This window comes from Seriola aureovittata, chromosome 9 (genome assembly GCF_021018895.1).
Source record: "Seriola aureovittata isolate HTS-2021-v1 ecotype China chromosome 9, ASM2101889v1, whole genome shotgun sequence".
Taxonomy (NCBI): Eukaryota; Metazoa; Chordata; class Actinopteri; order Carangiformes; family Carangidae; genus Seriola; species Seriola aureovittata.
Window position 1 is genome coordinate 7,709,623 of NC_079372.1, and position 19,408 is coordinate 7,729,030.

Consider the following 19,408-nt stretch of genomic DNA (forward strand, 5'->3'; position numbering starts at 1 on the left):
AAGTATTTTGTATCAACCAAAACTCGGTAAAGAGCAGCAATTATTATCTTCCTGAAAGAGCAAAGTTGTTCTATTTTAATTTTTTCAAACTTTCTGTTTTATATTTTTGGTTTCCAAATGAAAAGATTGTGTGTGTGTTGGTGTCGAGGTGTCCACACACTCTATGACAATGTGAGATGAAAGAGCTATAAATACAAATGCAGAGGTGGCTCCTTGGTTACAAGTAGAAAGAGTCAGATGCAAGAGTGCAGATATAATTAAAGTTCTTGTGTGAGAGAGGTGAAGAGCAGGAGACAGCTGTAAGGGGATTCAACAGAACACACACACACACACACACACAAGCTGTATGGTGTGAAAGAGTCTCAGAACAGGATGAAATATGTCTTATATGGGTTTCCAGGTATTTCCCTCCAGAGCAACACTTCTGTTTTGGCAGCAGACAAACACAGACACACGAGGAAGTAAAATGCCACACAGACAAATGGAGAGACAGGATGTGGGCAAGATAAAAAAACCGAACGACACAGAAAGAAAGAACCGATATACAGTGCGTATGTGCGGTGAGACAGACAGATGGATAAGGCCTCAGACTGAGTGGGCCAGACTCCAGGGAGAGGTAGCACAGGATAGACATGGTCACTATCCCTTCAGGAGTAGCTGTGAGCTTTTTTAGAATCTGGTTAACACTTAAAATGGCTGCCACTAGGGCATGTTCCCATGGAAACACAGACAGCGCTGAGCCTGGCAAGCATCTTTACAAATGAACTAGACAGAAACCTTCCTATGCAACCTTGAAGACAGGAACAAAAGGTATGATGTGCAGAGGAGATGGGCGGGTCGACACAAAAGGCTGTGTGAGCAGACAAATCAAAGAGTTTCTTTTCAAACTGAAATTTCCACCATTTGAAAATTGGGATGCCTTCTCTGCTGGTGTGACTCACTGTTTGATACTGAACTTGTTGTTGAGCATTGGATGGAATTGTTTGCGTTTTGTTCACAGCAATTTGCTCAACGTGGACATGATGCATTTTTGAAACAAACTCTTCAATTTGTCAATTTTCTCACCTGCAAATCCTCTTGGTTCATCCTGTATTGGTCCTTCAGAACCGAGGTCCTCACACCCTCCTCCCGCCTAACCCCCTTGTCTCTCTTTACATCGGGGCTCCAGAAGTTGACACTGTTCAAGCTGGGGCCTGTCCTTCCATCCCTCCCTCCATCTAGTTCTCTCCTCAGGTTGTCATTCTCCCTCTGCAGCTCCCTCAGCTGAGACTGGAGATCAAATGTGGAACCCTCACCCCGTCCAGCAGAGTCCAGTGTCTGTGGATGTCTGCCAGACTGGTGCCGCAGACTGGAAGTCCTTGCAGAAAGCAAGGTTTGGTCTCCATAGGGGTCTGACGGGTGATGCAGCCCAGAGGAGGTGATGTTTGGGCTGCTACCCATAGCTGTTGTCCGGCCAGTGTAGGAGGAGCGGCTGGTGCTCCTTCCCAGCGTCATAGTGCCTTTGGGGTAGCCGCCAGAGGGTTCCAAGGAATCCCGCTCACTGGGGTACATGGTGCCTGAAGTGGCATAGGCAGCGCTCAAAGACTGGATATTCTCCATAGACATAGTTTTACCCCCAGGTGCTGTCGCTGAACCACGAGTTGCTCCTTTGTCTGCTGCTGTGGCAGGTTTGCTCTTCGAACTTGGCCTCGACACAGGCCCTTGACCTCCTGTCAATTTAGGCGCAGGTGCAGGCGCCCCCCCTGACACAGAGCCTGGCTCTAGCCCTGAGCGGGAGCCTGGCGCTGAGCTTGCAGCCTGTTTGCCTTTCCCCTGTTTAGGGGACCGTGAGAAGCGTGAATGAGATGTGCTGCCATCAGTTTGCCCACTACTCTTTGGGCCAGCAGACAGCTTGCCAGGCGACGGCTTGGCTCTAATATTTAAAGGCATTTTTTTTATATGGCAAAAGTGGACTTCTCAAAGGAAACTGTTAAAGTTGGGAATATTTTCATGTCCCTTTATGGAACAAGGATGAATAACAAGGTTTTGAATAAAGGCCACCTCTCAGCCTCTCAGTTTTCAGAGGTCTTGTGGTTTCAGCTACAGTGCAGGACATCGTGGATTCTAGACAGGTAAAAAGTAAGACAAAAATTGAGAGAAAGACAAATCATAGTACATTTCCCAATATTGAGTTCATTTTTTTTTTTAAAACGCCTCATACAGTCTGCATAACTGTAGATCACATCTTATAAAATTCACCAAATGTCTGCATTTATAGTCCATTTACATTCAAAATCTAACATAACACTACATTCGTGTACATGTATATCTAAAAGGAAGTTTAAAAATGCATTAAAAACCGCATTAGATTCTAATTTGGGCATTATTTGGAATTATTTTCCTCATAAAGGTGGAAAGTTTATGACCACCAGTCACATGATCACAATGATCAGATGTCCCTCTTGAACACAATGAAGGTCACATGTCTGAACATGTCTGCAGAAAACTGCCAGGGATGGATCTGGCTGCAAAAAGATTCTCTCCCAGATGTATTACAAGAGAGGACATAAAGGTGTGACTTGGATGAGAATTTATGGCTAAATGCAGAAGACAGGGTTGAATACCACTGTGGAATTATGATATTTGTTGCTATGCTACACATGAATAGATAGTGAATATGCATAGTTCTGTATTGCATTATTGGAATTGCTTTAGTTTTATTTTGTGCAATTGGAATTACTCTATGTAGAAAAGGCAAAAATAAAGCAAACTGAAGCTTATTGCAGCATTTCTGATTCATTTCTATGACACATCCTGTAAGGCAGCACCACCCATGCAATAAAGAGGTGCCATTCTTTTTGTGTAAAAAAGATAACACAAGCAGCATCAAGAATGGTTGATAGGACTGGTAATTGTATTATGCTTCTATTGACAATATAAGAGGTTACATACTGAAACCAAAACAACTTTTTTATTACTTTGCTTTGAGCAATATAAACATGTTTTCTCCAAAACCATTTTTTAGTTAACAAATTTTCCAAAACTTCTTAAACGTTAAATGTTGTCTAAACACTTCAGCTGTACAAGAACTTTGCCTAAATTCAAAACATCAATCTAAAATTGGTACAATTATCATTTAATTCAGGAACTGTATGATCAATAATTAGAATAAGTAACCAAGTCAACAAATCTGACAACACCAACTCTAGCCCCACATGATTCATGGGTGATGACTAAATAACTAAGACTTTACAGACTTTAAATAGTGAATACCATAATAAGTTGCAAAAAAAGTTAAAATATGGGTTAACAGGAGCAGGGTTGGGAGCCTTCCTTATTTGGAGTTCTGAGAATGATGCAAGGACAGGAAAACAATGTCTCTAACCACCAGGCATCTTAGTGGTGCAGCACTGGCTACTCTTTGGCCCTTTCTGATTATGTCATTATGGTCAGAATACCTTGCACAGCCACAGTTACCAAAGTAGATGGTAAAAGAAAAAAGAGAAAGGCACCGGCTGGACCATTTCAGCACCATGGACAGCACTACATCTACTCCTCATGAAGCACATGGATTCTAATGCCTGCTCAGGTCTGAGGGAAACAGGGAGAAAACTGTGTAATTGGCTACACCCAGGGCAGAATGAAGAGGGAATTGGAAGACCAGTCTTTACTATCTACCATCCCTCTGGGGCACTGGCAAAGTCATCATCAGAGACTTTATCAGGCTGTAGACACATCAGTACCTTAGGCTTCAACTAAAAATAGAGGACAAAAATAGGCTGTTGGAATTTAGGCTAAATCATACTTGGAAGGTACAGCATGTTAATACTGTGCACATATGAGCACAAAATCAGCATATATCATATTATGTTTCTATGTCATACTAAATAGTATAGAGTCATTTGTTGTCTCTGAGGTTTAAAAAGCCATACATTAATACAAGCAGGTAAAAATATCCTCAGGGAATCAAAGTAAGCACAACCTAGTCTGTGATGGACCAGATATTGGAGACTGTCTGCAAAGCAGAGGCAAATCCAAATCATAATCCCTCCTCTAATCCAAGAGGATTGGGTGCTGGGAGTCACTGCACAGGATTCAACTGAGAGATTGGTTAAATCTGCTTGTCAGTCATAACATAGCTGTCAATCCCTTATCCATCATTGTTTGAGACAATGAATTCATCCTAATGTTCCCAGCAATGGAACCATCAATTCCGTGCCTAATTTTGGTACATCAGATGTAAAAATGTATATATAAAGTGAAGCTGATAATCAATGACGTTGATTAAAATGAAACAACAAAGATAACTGTGTCTAAACCCTTAAAACAAACATGTTAGCTTGCTACTACTAAAGGTCTGTCTATCATTTGCATTAAGATGGAGAAATCATAAGTCAGTGTGGCTGGTCAGATTCGATGGCGCCAAGTTCACACAGCTGTGTACCCCTCCCATGGCAAACCACACTGACAGAAAGAAAGAAACTGACACACAAAGAACGGGCTGATGAAAAATGCAAAAACAAAATGCCACAAGTAGGAAACGCCTCACTTCACCGGTCCGCGAGCCTCTGCACTTACTTCTGAGTTGGCAGCCAGCTGTTGCCGCGAAGAGAAAAGTCGAGTCACCACCCAAACTGCAGTAGCATGAGTCGTTAATGTGCATGGTAATAAATTGTCCATAAGACCCCCTCATGTGAAGCTCAACATGCTGCCACCCTAACTATCAGGCTCACTATAGTTAATGAGTGGCACGAGTAAAACGGTCGTTGTGCATGTGACTATACGCAGCCTGGACACAGACGCCCGAATAACTCTACTACGACCACGGCATGAAGGATTAGTTTCTTGCTCATATGCACACGGCTACATGAGTTCGAGCTAGTACCTTACATAATAATTAATCTGCCGCACAAACTGAGAGCGCACAGTTTCATTTGTTCAAATAATGTGGTCAAATGATGGCACGGAGTCCAGGTGTGCACTCAGCGTGTGCTCTGTAGCTTACCGGACAGGCACCTCTCCATCACCGTGAGGTATCAGCCGTACCCTGTCCGACCTCGGCGCAGGCTCCATGATCTCATCGGCTCAGCTCTCTCATGACCTGTCCTGCCATCGGGTCCGCGTGGGCGCGCTCTCCCAAGCTGGCGCGTGCGCGACCTACACGGCGTGGTAGGGCAGCACAAACAGCAATGATTGGAGGGTTGCTATTCTTTTTTTTCCCCCACACACCTACATGAGCGTTAGTTGGGCATGCCGTTTGCATGGCCTTAGCAACACTAACCTAAATTTAAAAAACCTCTTGCGTGTAAATGCAAGCGAATAAATCAAATGCAATTATATTCCACTCATTTCCCCACATACCAGACAACAATATCCTGACGGCCATAAGTAAGTGAGTTTGTTTACTGTAGGCTAACTGTAGAGACTTGAGAACTAATCTAAAATAACACCTGGTGACTGGATAAAGCCACAACTAGTTTTGAATAAGCTGTGACCCTGGGCTAACTGGCAGTCCAGCAGTCTTTGGAAACTTTACAATGGAACTGCAGCTGTTTAGTATAGTGTTCATCCACTCAATATAGCTCGCCCAGAAAATGTGTAAGAATAACTATTTTTGGTCAGAGGTTTCACTCTCAGAAAATAGGTGCTGTTTGTCAGTCGCAGTCCTAGATCATGAGACAAAAAATGAAAGTGGGATCCCAGTTTACAAGCTAAAATAGATGTGCAAGCAGCTGCACTCTCACACAGCAGGTCTTGTATGTATGACTTTTTATTTTTTTTTTTACTTTTAGTATCTTTATATGCACCTGTCACTTAGCATTGAATCTCCTCTCCCCCTCCTACAGCTTTCTATCTTTCTGATGTTAATGTCAAACTGGTGTAATGACACAATAGCCCTGTCCCAAGTTTTCCCCTCAAACTTCTTCAGAATGCATGGATGACAGTTCTTTCACGTTGGATGCAGCTGATTAAATCTGTTAACTGTAACCTTTAACAAATAATCATTAGTTTCATTTCCTCCCAGCAGCTAACCAAACAGAAGTGAAATTGTGTGTGTGTGTGTGTGTGTGTGTGTGTGTGTGTGTGTGGGTTGGGGTATAATCAGGTACACTATAGTATGTTTTTCTAATAACAATACTAGAAATGAAGCTACTGGTGTGAAATCAAGTTAGGTTTATTTGTATAGTCCAATATCAATGTCTCAGTGTCTATGTACAATGTCTTAACTAAACTTAAAGTTAACAATGTATTAACATTGCAGCCCATATACCCAACCCAAGCTCTCTGAAGACGTTAACATTAACTCACTAAAAATAAGAAAAAAGAATTAAAACTGCCAACCTTCAGGGTCAGTAATATAAAGAATTCATGAAAATGTCAAATTATAAAAAAAGCAAAATAAGATTCAAAACATCCTACTCAGCAACTACATTATCAGATAAAACAACAGAACACACACTTGAAAAAAAGAAGTAAAATGTAAAAATAAAATATGTAAAAAGTAAAATATGTAAGAGCTTCTATATTATAAAATTAAAAAATATACAGCCACGTGTTAAAAAAAATCAAGTGTCATATGACAAACAATCAGAGGACAGTTTTCTCAAAATGAGCTAATGGGAAGATGAGAGATTTTTTTCTCCACCAAGTTGCTCTGTATCAAGAGTTAACATGTAGTCATACAAAACTTTCACTTATGTTGTTGTCATAAAATTTGAGGTTATCTGACGATAATGCCATTCTCATTTTATTCCAGAAAAGCGGTTGAGCCCTTGGGTTTCTCGGCCAGGACAACACAGACTTTTTGCACAACCTCTTCCTCAGCTGAAGGTACTTCAGTTTGGGAAACATCTCATCCAACAGAACCAGCACAGCTGCATCCACCTTGTTTGGATAAAAATCAGGGATAATTTTGTATTGTGAAAACATGGCAACAATTCAGAGTGTGTGAGACTGACATCCAGAAAATGCACATGAAAGTGAAAAATCTATTTTACTGACCTTCTCATCCAAAAGCCGCTGCTGAACCATGAAGAAAGCCTGGCGGATCACACCATTCACTGTCTCACCACCATTAGAACCACTGGACAGCACAAACACTGTCTTCACACTGTTGTAGACAGCACTGTGCAGATTCTCAATACATGAAAGTCCAGGAATCCAGTCCCTCTCTTCCAAACAGAGACAAAATCTCCTGTGATCTGAGTTCTCCAGATTCACAATTAACTCATTGTAGACCCAGTCCCTCACAGCCGTGTTCCTCGTGTCAAACACTACAAAGGCATCATAGTGATACTCTGAATCAGTACCAGCCAGCTGGGAATAGCCTTTATGTCCTGCCCAAAGCACCTGTAAGCAATACCACATATCCCAGCCATAGAGATGCTTCAGTAGGGGCAGAACAGTGAATGTCAAAGCCAAGAAGGAACAGACAAGGAAGGCTAAGCTACCATATATATCCTGGCAGGAACGCTGGTCAATAGACAGTATACTATGGCCTTGTTGGGACTCTGGGTAATCACAGTGTACATGTGTGGTAAGATAAGGAATATGTACTGGAGTAGAACTCAAGAAGTCTGCAAACCAGGATGTATCACAATCACATTTAAAGGGGTTGGCATGCAGGGTGAGTTCTTGGAGGGCACCATTTTTAAAAGGGGCAGGGAGATACTGATGCTTCAATTCTTTGATCTGATTGTGGCTGAGATACAGATATTGCAAGGATTTTGCCTTTCTGAAGAAATCCGCTGGAACAAAACTAAGGCGATTGTGACTGAGGTCCAAGAGAGAAAAATTAGCTCCAAATTCTATAAATTTATAAGGCAAATAAGAGAGATAATTTTGACTTAGGTCTAGGTGACGTAAATTGCTGAGTGCTGAGATGTTCTTCCATGGGAAATAGTTCAGCAAATTGTTGCTGATGCTGAGAGCCTGAATGCTACGTGGGAGGTTACACAATACTTCTGGTGAGACTGACTTTAGACCGTTGTTAGAGATGTCCAGGTAGATGAGGTTTGTCAGGTTTTGGAAAAAATGAGTGTACTTGTTGTTATCAGATTCCCACATAATATCTAGGTGATTTCCATTGAAGTAGAGGTACTTCATTGAGCTGCTGATCAGCCTTTGATCTATTCTCATCCCAATGTCATTGTTTGCAAGACTTAGGACTTCTAAGTTGGTCAGATTTTGGAGGAACTCCAAACGATGGCCCATGCCCCTCATTTTGAAGTGAAACTCATTGTTACTAACATCCAATACCTTTAGAGTAGTTTTAAGCTCACTGAAAGCAGCATTATAATAAAGATCAAGCCTATTGTATGACAAATTAAGCAAAACTAAATTTTTCAATCCGTCAAACTGCCCACTCTTCAATGCTTGGCTCATGTAATTGAAGGAAAGGTCTAAACAAACAGCATTTTCCATGCCTACAAACACATTTTTGTTAAGAGACAGAATGTCATTTTGAGACAGGTCAAATGTTAATTTATGCCGGCAGAAATGATTTCTGAAGTCCAATAGTGATGGAAACTGTGATGCATTGTGCTCCACCAATTCCATCACATTCAACTTGTTCGATTCCCTGATCTCATTTACAGATGTGACTTCTCGATCTCTTACAATTCGGGGTTGGTCAGGGAAATGTTGTGTATACAAGTTCTCGTTGTGACAGCTTGTCTGTGCCATATTCTCAGGTATTGAATTACAGCAGGATGGAAGGAAGTTAAGCATGTTTTGGGAAAGGTCAATATAGATCAGAGATGGTAGCTGTTTCAGATCTGTCAAGTTACAAGTATTCATGAAGTTCATTCTCAGTTCTAGTTTCATTAGATTTTTAAGTTTGTATAAAACACTAAGGCTCTGAATTGAAAGCTTGTGGAAAAAGTTACCACTCAGAAGGAGGTATTGTAGACCAGATATATTGCCAATATGTGGGGAGAGGATCAGGTCCTTAAACGTCCTCAGGGGTTCATAGTTATAGATAAGGCTAATCCAAGTAAGGCCCCTCAGCTCTGAGAAGAAGGTGCCATTACGTATAGCATATGCCAGGAGGTTGTCAGAGAGGTCTAGTCTCTTTAAATTCTTCAAAGGTTTGAAAAGACCCTCTGGAAATGTTTTCAGAGAATTGCCCCTCAAGCTTAGGTACATGATGGAGCTGTTCTTAGCATAGAATGAGTTTGGATATAGCTTTAGAGGGAGATTTTGTGGGCAAGGAAAACAGGGCCTCGCTGCATGGTCACAACGCTGGCAGTTCCACTCCAAATTCAAACTCTTAAGCATAGTCAGGCTGGAAAATGCCCTGTCTAAGACCTCTGTGATTGTATTCTCTTTTAAATCCAGACTCTCCAGTGAGGGTGGCAGTCCTCTGGGGACAGATGTCAAATTATTAAACCCTAACGTAAGGTTTTTGAGTTTATCGAGCCCAGAGAAAACCCTCTCGCTGATGTAAAAGGATTGGTTGCAAGGGTTTGCATAAAAGCAGTTCATAGAGAGGAAGAGCTCTTCGAGATTTGGAGTTCTTGAAAGGTGGGTGATGTGGAAGATGTGATTATTCTGTAGATCGAGAAACCTCAGGGTTTCAGGTAACCAGGGTATAGAGGTGAGGCTATTTCCTGACAGATGAAGAAATGTAAGCTTAAGTAGGTTCTTGAAGGCATAATGGTGGATGTACATTTTGCATGAGCGGTCTTCTAAGGCTCGCCTTGGCTGACAATTCCCCATTATTTTCAGAGTGTGAAGATTTGGGACACCTGCGAAAGCATGCTTCCCCACTTGCTGTATCTTCGTCCGACTTAAATTGAGTGACACTACAGTGGTAGACTGGATGAAGGGGACATGCCTGAGTGGTCTGTCAGAGCAATCCACTGTGGTAGCATTCACATCAGTGTCACATGGTAAGAAGATGATATTTATGGTCCTCACTAATGGAAGAAGCTGACCAAGGATGAGAATATTTTTTAACAGAGCCTGAGGAAAAACAAGAAACCAAATTTATCTCAGTATTTTGCCGATGGCTCTGAAAATGGAATCTGTACAAGTGGTTTCAATTTTCAGTTGAATGATGAAGTTTTAGAAAAACAATGTTGCCAAAGCATCAAAATACAAAATAACTAACACCACAAAGTACGCTATACAATTATATATTTACAATATATGTGTGTGTGTGTGTGTGTGTGTGCATCAAGGTCATTCACTGTCCCTCAGGTTGCAGCATGTTATATATTGGGCAGCAAGATATGCCCTGTCTCATTTTCCTACGATTATTGTTAATTTTGAGATGTCATTTAGCTCATTTGAAATTACATAACTGAAATGTTTGAAGTATTTGTACTCTCATTTTATTGAATGATTTACGTTTTAGGAGAGGAAGAACCTGTTAATCATTAATCATGTTCCATTCCTTGATTTCATTTTACCTAATAACCGATATAATATCATGTTACACAGTTCATCCAATAATTATCACACTATGCAGTCTAAGTTAAAGTGGCTTCAAACAACTGCAAATGAAATCACGTTGGCTTTTTCAAGCTACTCCAATCAGCTATTTCTGTCTCTATGATGTACAATAGTGAGTAAATGCCTAGTTTATTTCTGATGGTACAATACAATATCATCTCACTTACCATTGCAGGTAGAGCATGTACAAAATTCAAATCAGGAGGCAGATGAAGCAATCTTTAATCCAGGTGCTGCCCGGATAGATAAAAAAGGGTATCTTAAAGTCTGTGCAGTGACAAGAAGCAGCCTGCATTTATGCAGAAGTGAAAGCATGTGGTAGTATATACCACAACCTGATGCAAATTATCTGACGCAAGTGAAATTCATGAGGGACATTTGATGCAGACATCACCTCAAGTGATTTAAAAGAGCAAATGACTTTACAAACTGTATTGTCCTTCATGACAATCACTTCAGAATATATGAAGATTCAAATGTCATGAATGCTTTTGTTCTCTGACAGTAGTTTTTTTTTTTTTTTCCCCATTGGTGGACAGCGTTGGATGACTTCCTTAGTTTACTACATTTACAAAATAAAAGTGTAAGGAGATAATTTACCACTTCAAAAAATCCTTTTTAACGTGAACATACGGCTATGATTCATCCCACACTGGTATTATTTTCACAATCACTTTATTAAGTGCACTAAATCATGAAATCCATGAAATCAAGAAAGAGAAAGTGATTTTTTAAAACCAAACAGTAATAGTTAGCTGAGAAAAAAAAAAGATTAATAAATTGGTTTGCTTTGTTAATATAACCTCAAACACAACGAACACACTGAAAAGCCCTTCTGTGTTTATGTATAGACTGCAAAAAAATGAACAGTATCAATAAAAATGCAGACACAAAACTGCTTGTATTCAAGTATTGTGTTAAAATTATTATTTCCCCATTCACTTATTGGAAGTAATTGTGGCAATCACTATAGCCACACACAGATTACAAGTGAAGAACAGTTACACAGTGTGTTCTGGTTGGACAGCACGTTCAATGCTTTGGCTTTGGATTGGACCTCACACTGTCTTTGAAACAGAAGCATATAAAATCCTTTACACACAGCAGTGTTGTCCTTTCTTTTCCTGGCACCAACTGAAGCCTTAGTACACTACCATGTATTTGTCTGATATTTACCATCACTGACTCAAGTGTTGAATTATCCACAGAGCAATGTTCATAAAGCCATCAGACTCAGCATCCACTTTGGCGAGAGAGTGGTTGTTCCCTGGGTACCACAGCAACCTAAACAACACACGTCAGAGCATTAGCGAATGAACAATAAAATCCCTGTCATGCAGTGTGTATCTGACATAACCAATGAAACATGGTACTCAGACAAGCTGCTTACCGGACTGGGACCTGCTTTGCTTTCAGTGCTCTGTAATATTCAATTCCTTGCTTGTTAGGTACACGCTTGTCATCTTCCCCTAAGGTAAGCAGTACTGGTGTCTGAACCTAAATGAGAAATAACCTTAGGTATATTGGGTGACAATACCAATAAAATAACATGTATGCAGTCAAGACACAAACACAGAAATTCTCATACCTGTGTTACGTGTTTAATGGGGGACTTGTTCAACATCTGTTCCCAAACAGCAGGGTCAGGTAGACAGTCTGTGCTGTAGTTATAGCCAGCCTCAACCATGCACCTGCAAAAACCAGAGTTAAACATCAACGGGAAGAAATAAAAAAATCTGTGAACGGCTTTGAGGTCTTTTGTTCCTGCAGTGTTTGTGTGCATTATTGAACACTTCCTTCCCTGACAGTGAGGCAGACTCATGCCCTTTATCCCACTCACTTGCTTACAGCTGCCAGAAGGGAATGTCAGGGGTGTCAGTGATAAAACAGCACAGATGTGTAGTTGTGCACGACTGAGAGTCACAAAATTAGTAAACAAAAGTATGGGAATGTGCATATCAAAACATACCAGTCTGGGATGTCAGTGCTGCCAATCATGGAGGCCAAATTGATGACAGGGTTGCGAGCCACACAGGCCTTGTAGAAGCCTGGATACTGGCCAATCAGATGACAGGCCAGGAAACCACCATGGGAGCCCCCAGAAACTGCCACCCTCTGCAGGTCGAACTCGTCATCTTTCAGAACACTTTCAACAGCAAACTGGGAAGAAAAGATGGGCAAACACTAAGAGAACCTTTGAAGGACACATGGAGAATAGCAAATCATTAGTTGGGGATTATGTATACTGCTGAGACATGATTTAAACAGAAACTATAGCAACATAAAATAATTATGGAAATCAACTGACTCAACAGTATTAACAAAGATATCACCATGAATCAACAATTAGTCATTTTTACTAGTAGCAGCAAAAGATACTTATCAATTTCACAACTCGGAAATGTTTATAACCACTGTTTTAAAGAGCATCTGTGGCTCTTTTTTTTTTTTAATTTTTTATCTTACTTGAACATCTTTGACATCCTGGTTGCCAACATTGCCAGGTAATGAGAGGATACTGTCCTGGCCATATCCAAGAGAGCCACGATAGTTCACTGAAAAAAAACAATAGAAAACAAAAAACATATTGTCATCTATGTATCAAGGCAGGGTATTGTGACATATTCCTGTATATGTAAACACACATTATTATTATTATAATTTTTTTTTTTTTTTTTTTTTTTTAAAAAAGGTACAATACAATATCCTCTGAAATGAAAACCAAGAACTTCCGCAGCTGCTACACAGGCAGTGTATTCCCGGCCTAAGTTACCAACTGGCCATCAGCTGGAACAGTTTTCCAATGAAAGTAATATCGCTCTGGTATACATAACATGGTGAATGGTACATTTACCAAATGGTAAATGTGTTGGCAACACAAAATTATAATTGGTTTTGCCTGTGAGCATTAAGCAGCATGTTCCTGGGGTATATGAAAGGTCTTTAAATGTTCAGAAGATAGGAATATGCAAAGTCTCTTAAATGCTTTTTCTAGTATGAAACCCTATCAAAGCAACCAATTTATACATCAATTTATCTTCCATCTGCAGGAGACAGATTGGGAGCCTTGCTCATCGTCTAATATATATTCTATCAATGGACCTCTGAGCAGGTGTGACACATGAACTTACCCAGTAATATAGCAAAGCCCATCCTGCACAGCACAGAGGATGACAGAAGCCACTCAGCTACAATCACTGAGTGGGGACCCCCTTATAAAAAAAAAAAAAAAGTGGTTATGTATAATACAGATTGACAGTTTGCATTAAAAGTAATCTGTGTCTTTGTTACCTTAGTGCTGTGGGACAAAAATATCAGACACTAATCTGCATGTAGAATTAAAATACATGAAACATATGACAGGACTGTGAGCTGTGTTACAAAAGACCATCCTTGGTTTTGAGAATATGATTAAACATTTTGCCACTAAGGGCACTATCGTCATAGCAACCACTGTTGGCAATGCCAATCTTATGTGTAGCAGTAGCTCTTGTCTGAACAGAAACAAATCCCAACACTGAGTCTATCCTAAAAATAAATTCAACGTGGATTAATAGCACGTTTCTTATTTCAGGATGTAAGCATAATGTGGTCAAAACAATTTACAATATTAATGTTATCTTTTTGGGATACTATATGAAGTTAATAAAGTACACTAATGTACAGTATTAACAATTATGTAATATTATCTAACTGTTCATTTTGTTTGCTCTAGAAACAAGTAATAGCTACAGAACCATAATGAGTGTAACCAACCATGAGGAGTGACAATCAGAGGCAGCTTCACTCCTTCCTTCACCTCCTTTGGTTTGATCAACAAAGCTTCAAAATCAAGGCCAGCTAGAAAATAGAAAAATGAGTTAGTCTGATTAAGATTACATACTGTTCTACTTGTGTCCCATAAACAAACTTGTTGATGAATCTGCAAAACCCAGTGATTATTAAATTTAGCCTGTTTATTCTTTAAAAGGGTGATTGGCTAATAACTTTACTTCACGCCTCAAATATTAATTATATACAGTACTTCCTTACCTGCTTATTAAGCAAACCTGTCCAAGCTTATCTTTGTGATCTCACAATTATAATTTTTTTGGATTCTGTCAGAAAGGTCTTGACTCAACTCTGATTATTTTTAGGCTATAGATAGTGGGGGCAGCAAGACTGCAACGCATGAAGATGTATTTCTCACATATTCTGTGCTTGTCATATATATGAAACAAAAGGGAAAGTGGATAAAACTAACTGCATCCCTTCAAAACATCTGAGGAAAACAGGAAAAAAGCTAGGACTGCTAGGACTCCTGTCTACATACTAGGAAAATAAAGAATTAGCATTCTTACGGTATTGACTGTTGTCTTGCTCTGGGGGAGGGGTGAAAGTCAAGATCTGCCAATGAATATCTGGTAACACCTGAGAGTTTTCCAAAGTAACCCACACCACTTCTTCCTGAGAATCCCGGGCCGGAAGGAAACCGACCCTCTGGACATAGAAATTACATTGCAATGAGTGACATAGTAGATTCTCCATCTCATGAAGTTTTATTTTTTGTGTAGTTAACCCCATCCCAAAAATTCCATTGATGTAACAGCATACTTAATATATACTATACGTCAAAATATGAATACTCAAATAAAGCCCATTCTTAATGAAAACACTGATCCTACCAGAGTTGAGGGGCAGTTAGGTGAGGAGAAGCTGACCACCATCAGATCTCTTTCTATGTTCAGCAGACACCAGTTACCAACTTCAGACTCTGCAGACAAACAGAGAACATCATTAGACACAGGTGGAAATTCAAGCAGTCCCAGAACACTGCTATCTATGGTAGGCAAATCAGGTATTAAAGACTGTCAACACCAAACATCAGTAAAGAACACTGTCTAGACCTGAGCGTGAATAACGCCTAGTGACTCACTTGAAGTCAGAGAGGTGACGCTCCCTGTGCTTATATCCACCATCAACAGATCCTACAAGAGAAACCATGACAACTTTTTTCAGGTAAAAAGTGATTTCAACATTCTCAGTCAAAACACCTTCAGTGCAAAATGTATATATATATCAGGAAAATAGCAAGCAATTATGGTCACAATAACAAGCCATTTCCCAGGAGTTGACTGTACCTTGCGGCTGCGCTGAGGACAAGCTACAATAATACGCTGACTATCAGCTGACCAGCACTGAGGGGACAACTGAGAGCTGTAGATACCAGTGAAGCCATCTGTAAAGCCACACATATACACATAGACATAATAAGGTTATAATATACCATACAGTGAAAAAAAATGGGCCATGTGTCTACCAAGTATTCCTTACCCTCTCTAGGTCGCTGCACCACGTCCACCACCACTGAGGTTTTCTTAGTATACCAGTCATACTAGAATTAAAGCATGCAAGCACATAGAAAAGCATATGTATTCTTATGTATAGGTATTCAAATGTATTTCTGCTTCAACAAATGTACATAATTTACTGTGTATAAGAGAATAGAAAAGTAATAGATGATGCATTGTGTGAAGAAAACATCCATTCTAACTAATTATTTTCATTGAAGACAGTAGACTACACTTAGTAAAGAAGATAAAGAGGTTTTATTCTGTCTTACCATACAGAGCCTGCTGCACTGCATGTGTGGCCCATAGACAGAACATTCCAAGTACACAATTCGACACTGGTCTGGACTCAGCCTGGGGGAGCACACTGCACTGGTGCCTGATGACAGCTGCTCTGAGGGACACAACAAACAAATACACATGAATATGTGCAATCTTGTTTAGCTGTACAAACTGGAAAAAGATGATTCTGTTTGAGTTTCAGGCATGTGCATCATGCCTCTGTGCAGGACAGACATTGATCATCATACCTTAATTTACCTGGATCGTGTTTATGAAATATGTATTACAGACCTAAATGATAGAAGGAACAAGCATTCACTTACCACATTTCCCACCAGTAAGATCCACATAGAACAAAGATGACCTGGCAGAGAAGGGGAAACGTGAATGAATTGCAGTATTAGCCTTTGAGTCTTACTGAGGAAAGTTCTGACAATCAAGCATTAATTCCAACTTTTCTCTGGTCAGTATAAACAGTAATCACCTCCTGTTAGGGCAGTACTTGAGACCAAGTCTGAAAGGCTCATGCCACCAGCCCACAAACACCACACCTGTGTCACCTGGAGCCCAAAATGCCTGTAGAGACAGAGACAGAATGACAGTAAGAGTGGGCAAGAGCAAAAGAGTATTAGAACATGACAAATTGGCAAATATTAAAACCAAACTACTCATCATTGCACAAACTGTTTTACTAACCTGTCCAGGTGAGATATTTTCAGGCACTCCTTCCAGCACAGAGACATTGTCACCCTCGATGTCCAAAACACAAAGCACTGGGGAGCTCTTACTAACCAGTGCCTCTCCCCAGTCCTCAGAGAAGACAAACTGCTCCCCCTGTAGGAATTAAAAAAGCAAAAGCACTACAAGTTAAGCAAGAGAGGAATTAAATCTAAGAATGTTGAATTAAAGCTTTGAATAGTGAAGATGTTTTGTATTTCATAGTAGTAATTTCAGTCACTTTTACAGCCTCCTTTTTCTCCACTCTAATGTTCTCCTCCTCATCCCCAATAGAAGACAACTCTGGTGACACAGTCTACAAACCAAAAAGGAGACACAGAATAACAAATTATTACCTCTTCATTACAATAATCTTATCTACAGTACCAAGGCTATGACCTATATTAAATAGTGAATCAACACAAAATCACATACAGGGCAGAAAACGTGGTGACTTATGGTCACATCCCAATGAGTGTTGTCAAGTTATTTTGCATTTGAAAGGTGATGGAAATACCTGGGATATATACAAAATGAAACCACTTTGCAGTGTTGTTGAGACTAAGCAATACGTTTCCATTCAATGGCATTCAACAACCTTTGACATACATTTGATCTGGTTTGGTGAGTGTGTATCAGCTGAAGTCATCAGTCCACCACCAAGGTAATTTTGCATCATACTCGTATTCAAGGCTATCTTTTCAATTTAATTTTATATTCACAAAACCACAGAATAGCTAGCAACTTGCACCAACACTGCAACTAGACTATCAATGAAACAATAAAAAGAAAAAAAAAATGCTATGTTGTGGGCAGTATTGAACTCAACAGCATTGACATAAGGGAAAATCAACACGCTTTAAAGTCTCAACCTATAGAGAGCAGTGCAGCTGTGCCCTATGTGATTCAGTGTTGATTTAATCTCAAAGCTGACAGACCTGGAAGAAAGATTCTGCCTTGGGTTTCTTTCTCTCTGCCACATACAAGAGGTGTGTCTCAGAGTGGGACCAAACCAAGCAGCCAAACTGCTCTAAGGATGCAAAATACTGTGATTAAAATCTGCACGGCATAGGTAAAAGTCACATTTTTGAAGAAATTTGTTAACAAAAAAATTATGATTTTATGTGCGGATGACTCACCATCTTCATAGACTTTGCCATGCTTCTTTAAGGCTGTTAGATCGATGCTCTTCATCTTGATGTTTTTACTCCAGATCTGTAGGGTCACAAAGATGTCATGAGAACAGAGAGGTGAAAGATCTCAAGTTCAAAATGATAAGTCACATGAGGTTGTTAAACACACGCTACACGTGAAAAATGTAGCAGAGCAGAGCTACTACAGGGGACAATAAAAAAAGTAGAAAAGTAAAAAAGTGGAATAAAGACATTTAGCAGGTTGGGTGAGGGAATCAATGCTGAATATGTTCCAGAATGACAGCCACACACCTCCAGAAACTGTTTGTCCTCTCCTTTGACTGTGCACTCTCTGACTACAGCCTTCATTTCACCCGAAGGAGAATCCTTGCTTAGCACCCTGACAGGAGAAACACATATATGACACACTGTTCAGTATTGTACTGCTCAGGATTACGTCAAAGAGAATGCCTCCAACTCCACTCCAGATGACATGACAAAATTTTTACATACTCCCCCTTGATCTCAGTGCAGTTTCCTGAAGCTCCAGAGTAGACCACCGACTTATCATCATGGAATACAATGTACTGGCGGCAAAATTTGACATTCTCATTCCTCTCCAAATCCCGCTGGCTCCATTCTGCAAAGTCAAGTAAATAAAATGCTATAATTTTCAATGAACATACACAGACCTGAATATCTTAGTATGGCACAAACACACACCTGTGTAGATGTTACTGTATTTGCCTCCATACTGAGAGGTGATGACAGGTCCCACATCTGCTCTGCTCAAAGAAGGAAAGAGGCTGAGTTCTCTGTAGAGCCTGGCAATTTCCTCGGGGTTGGTCATCACCTGACAACACGCAGCAGAGTAACTTAAACCACGTCTCTGTGATACAAACTGTCTCACAAAGAACAATGCCTTATTCATGTCCGAGCTACGAAGCTAGCCAGTAATACATAAGTTTGGATAGTTAACACAGTTTTCCACCAAAATCAGAAGTCAGTTGATAAACATTAGCCCAATTCGTTACGCAATTGTTGGGTGGCAAACAGAGTAAACAAGTGACCAAGCTAGTTTGTTGCTAGCAGTGTTTGGCGGATTTAATTGCACCAGGAACTTCCTGTGGCAGCTGACAGCAGACAACAGACCCAGAGTCCGTCTGCTAGCTTGACTTGAAAGCTTGCTAACGTTCAATTATTAAAAAAAAAAAAAAAAAAAGTGACAGCGTTATTGGCGAAAGCCATACATGTGTGCCTTTAACGCTAAGGTGTATTTTTGTAGCGTTTGTTATCTGCTCAAGTAGTCAGTTAAGTTTAATCTTACCTGTGACTCCATGATAGGAACGGTGTGTGTCGCTGGTCTGCGAGTGCCAGCCCGTTGAAAGCACAATGGAACTGGCTGCTCCAGTACAAAGCTAGCCAAAAAGTAAATGTAAGACATTTCACAACTTCCTCTTGCAACTTCAAAAATAAAATAGAATCCCTCTTAAACACTTCCTGAATGTA

The 19,408-nt window shown here is 40.1% G+C and overlaps 3 protein-coding genes across 18 annotated transcripts in view; all 3 read right to left on the bottom strand.

Moving 5' to 3' along the window:
• Positions 1-5,191, bottom strand: part of LOC130174624 (ERC protein 2-like) — a 151,968-nt gene extending 146,777 nt beyond the window's left edge. For 5 of the 15 annotated variants that reach the window (XM_056384644.1, XM_056384638.1, XM_056384640.1 and 2 more), the window contains exons 1-2: positions 4,985-5,188; positions 1,066-2,103 (exon numbers count right to left, since the gene is read on the bottom strand). In XM_056384644.1, coding sequence (XP_056240619.1) covers positions 1,066-1,929 — 864 coding nt within the window. In that variant the 5' untranslated portion in view covers positions 1,930-2,103; positions 4,985-5,188. Of the gene's footprint in view, positions 1-1,065; positions 2,104-4,557; positions 4,855-4,984 lie in introns of those variants that run through there. The other 10 variants (XM_056384635.1, XM_056384634.1, XM_056384632.1 and 7 more) reach the window with 5 other exon arrangements.
• An 843-nt stretch (positions 5,192-6,034) lies between these two features.
• On the bottom strand, positions 6,035-10,980 carry tlr9 (toll-like receptor 9). Its single transcript, XM_056385434.1, has 3 exons — positions 10,605-10,980; positions 6,982-9,945; positions 6,035-6,864 (listed from the first exon to the last, which is right to left on the bottom strand). Exons 1-3 carry the CDS (start codon positions 10,605-10,607, stop codon positions 6,658-6,660), a joined length of 3,174 nt encoding a protein of 1,057 aa, XP_056241409.1. The 5' UTR covers positions 10,608-10,980; the 3' UTR covers positions 6,035-6,657.
• A 115-nt stretch (positions 10,981-11,095) lies between these two features.
• Positions 11,096-19,312, bottom strand: apeh (acylaminoacyl-peptide hydrolase). Of its 2 annotated transcripts, XM_056385436.1 has the most exons (23): positions 19,227-19,312; positions 18,623-18,752; positions 18,413-18,539; positions 18,212-18,299; positions 17,906-17,981; positions 17,705-17,796; positions 17,008-17,082; positions 16,746-16,883; positions 16,534-16,625; positions 16,373-16,413; positions 16,040-16,161; positions 15,751-15,811; positions 15,558-15,655; positions 15,353-15,404; positions 15,102-15,190; positions 14,778-14,916; positions 14,194-14,277; positions 13,569-13,649; positions 12,904-12,992; positions 12,407-12,597; positions 12,026-12,128; positions 11,828-11,934; positions 11,096-11,721 (listed from the first exon to the last, which is right to left on the bottom strand). In XM_056385436.1, exons 1-23 carry the CDS (start codon positions 19,236-19,238, stop codon positions 11,616-11,618), a joined length of 2,193 nt encoding a protein of 730 aa, XP_056241411.1. In that variant the 5' UTR covers positions 19,239-19,312; the 3' UTR covers positions 11,096-11,615. The 2 variants fall into 2 exon arrangements, with proteins under 2 accessions (XP_056241411.1, XP_056241410.1); XM_056385435.1 differs by lacking the exon at positions 19,227-19,312 and having other exon boundaries at positions 18,623-18,982.
• Between the last annotated feature and the right edge of the window lie 96 nt (positions 19,313-19,408).

Coding starts and splice junctions, on each gene's coding strand:
- apeh (XM_056385435.1), bottom strand. CDS start 18,830: ATGAATAAGGCATTGTTCTTTGTGAGACAGTTTGTATCACAGAGACGT. Junction 18,540..18,622: donor ATACAGTAACATCTACACAG/GTGTGTGTTTGT, acceptor TTGACTTTGCAG/AATGGAGCCAGCGGGATTTG. Junction 12,129..12,406: donor AGCACTGACATCCCAGACTG/GTATGTTTTGAT, acceptor TGGTTTTTGCAG/GTGCATGGTTGAGGCTGGCT.
- tlr9 (XM_056385434.1), bottom strand. Junction 6,865..6,981: donor AGCGGCTTTTGGATGAGAAG/GTCAGTAAAATA, acceptor TATCCAAACAAG/GTGGATGCAGCTGTGCTGGT.